Source organism: Cyprinodon variegatus, unplaced genomic scaffold (genome assembly GCF_000732505.1).
Source record: "Cyprinodon variegatus isolate N-32 unplaced genomic scaffold, C_variegatus-1.0 Scaffold1362, whole genome shotgun sequence".
Lineage (NCBI taxonomy): Eukaryota > Metazoa > Chordata > Actinopteri > Cyprinodontiformes > Cyprinodontidae > Cyprinodon > Cyprinodon variegatus.
In genome coordinates, this window is record NW_015151815.1 from 167,385 (window position 1) to 169,436 (window position 2,052).

Sequence of the window (2,052 nt, forward strand, 5' to 3'; positions counted from 1 at the left end):
GCTACTCTCGATGTGGAGGAGCAGCGGCTCTACTCTGAGTCCTCCCCGGATGACCGAGCTTCTCACCCCATCTCTAAGGGAGAGCCCGGACACACTACGGAGAAAACTCATTTCAGCCGCTTGTATCCGGGATCTCATTCTCTTTGTTTCTGGGCTGGCCTGAAAGCACAATGGGATTCCTCCAGAGGAGCTGGCCCAAGTGGCTGGGGAGAGGGACGTCTGGGCCTCCCTACTGACGCTGCTACCCCCGCCACCCGACCCCGGATAAACAGAAGAAGATGGATGGAAGGAGTTGTTGGGTTTAAATCCAGAGAAATGTGAGTTTAAGAGTTTAAGAGGACGAAATGATCAAACAAAGACAGGGATTTTGCAACGTCAGCCTCTGCACAGGGGAGAAGAACTGCTGGCTCACAACCAGCACCTTTTCTTCCAGTTCCCTTCACAGCAAAGCACTTTATTAACAGTTTACATCATAATAGGGCGGGTCTTAAACAGAAAACCCTGTAATGATTATCTGTCAGGATGCAGGTCATAAGACAGTGTGAAATGACCATCTGGCTGGATGCAAGTCACACAACAGTGTGACTTGCCTCATGACCTACTGGATGCAGGTCGTAAAAGTTTATGACCCTCCTGATTGAATCACAGGACAGAAATGTAGCATCTTGTTTCTTCAATGTTTCATATGCACACACATTCATTTTATAATTGTCATTCCATAACCCTAACAGGAGTAACCGACAATTCTCATAGGACACCCAACCTCCATTGTCATTTAGAAAACGTCTTATAGACCAAATGCCCTTTTCCATCTAGTGATCCAAATACAGAGACTTCTTTCTATGTAGCACATATCTATTATTCCAGATAGGAGATGGTGGGGAGTAAGATAGTGCGTGTGCATACGTTTCCAGCATAACAACACTTGCTTGCGAAAGCAAGCTGGCTACACAGGGAGTTTATCAACGATAGCTTTTACTTTAGAAAGGCTTCAAATTAACTTTGCTTTCAATTTGAAAGTCTTTAAATAAACTTGTTGTTCTAACAGTGCAGGAGACCTCACAGTGCAGCTCTGGGTCCTGACAGTGCAGGTCTGCAGCCAGACCCGTCTCATAAATCTTTGCAGATAGTAACTGCTTTGTGTTTTTTTTGTTTTTTAAGCTATCCTTAGTTTAATTGATGTGAGACCTAAATAAAAATAAGGAAAAATTAACAGAAGTACTAACAGAAGTACTTCTGTTGTAAAGATTAATATGTTGTAGTAAAACAGAAAAAAATAAACCCAGTGACAATCAGATGATTTAAATGACTCACCTATGAGCTCAGCTATGGCGCTGAAAGGCCAGGTGTGGCTGGTGGAGTTGGTGTGCAGGAACTTTGGTGAAAGCTGAAAGTAAAACAAACATTTGATTTAAAGTCTCTTTAACCTTTAAGAAACAACCTTGCCTTGCATGGCTACATTTCATCCTCTGCTTTGGTCCTTAATAAAGCTGTGTAGTTCAGGATCAGAGTTTTTTTAAATGATCTATCAGATATATTTTAATTATATTATTAAACTGTCTCTGGAGTATTATATTGCCCTGCCCTATCCTACAAAAGCGCCAGCAAATAACCCGCTGAAATATAAATCTGTAAATCTGGAAAGCAATAATTTTTCGAGGATTGGTGGACTGCGGGATTCTTCCTTCTCTATCTTAAACAACAATCCCTTTAAATTAGGGCACCACTTCTGTACACAGAAAGCCTTAATCTTAATCTCCTGGATTAGGAGTTTCTCTCTGTCCCATAATGAATTACAAGTAAAGCTGAAATGAGAAATTGGATTGATCTTGAGTAATCATTTAATATTCCATCGGTCTCCGCTAAGTGATGTCAATTGTTTACCTCGGGCGCGGTGCATCGTGGGAAAACCACCATATTAGGTGGAAAGTCAAGATAACCCACACGCGGCTGTTCTTTCGGCACAATTATTTACCAGAAATGACACGATCGTGTTGTGTGAGAGGCTGCCAGTCCCGGTGTCGTGCCAAGGTAGTTAACAAATTATAGCAG

At 42.1% G+C, this 2,052-nt stretch overlaps 1 protein-coding gene across 1 annotated transcript in view; it reads right to left on the reverse strand.

Annotated features, from left to right (window-relative positions):
- The window catches only part of morc3 (MORC family CW-type zinc finger 3), a 27,283-nt gene that overhangs the window by 19,617 nt on the left and 5,614 nt on the right, over positions 1–2,052 (reverse strand). Inside the window, exon 2 of the mRNA XM_015402535.1 lies at positions 1,315–1,387. Within this exon, the coding sequence (XP_015258021.1) occupies positions 1,315–1,387 (73 nt within the window). The remainder of the gene's footprint in view (positions 1–1,314; positions 1,388–2,052) is intronic.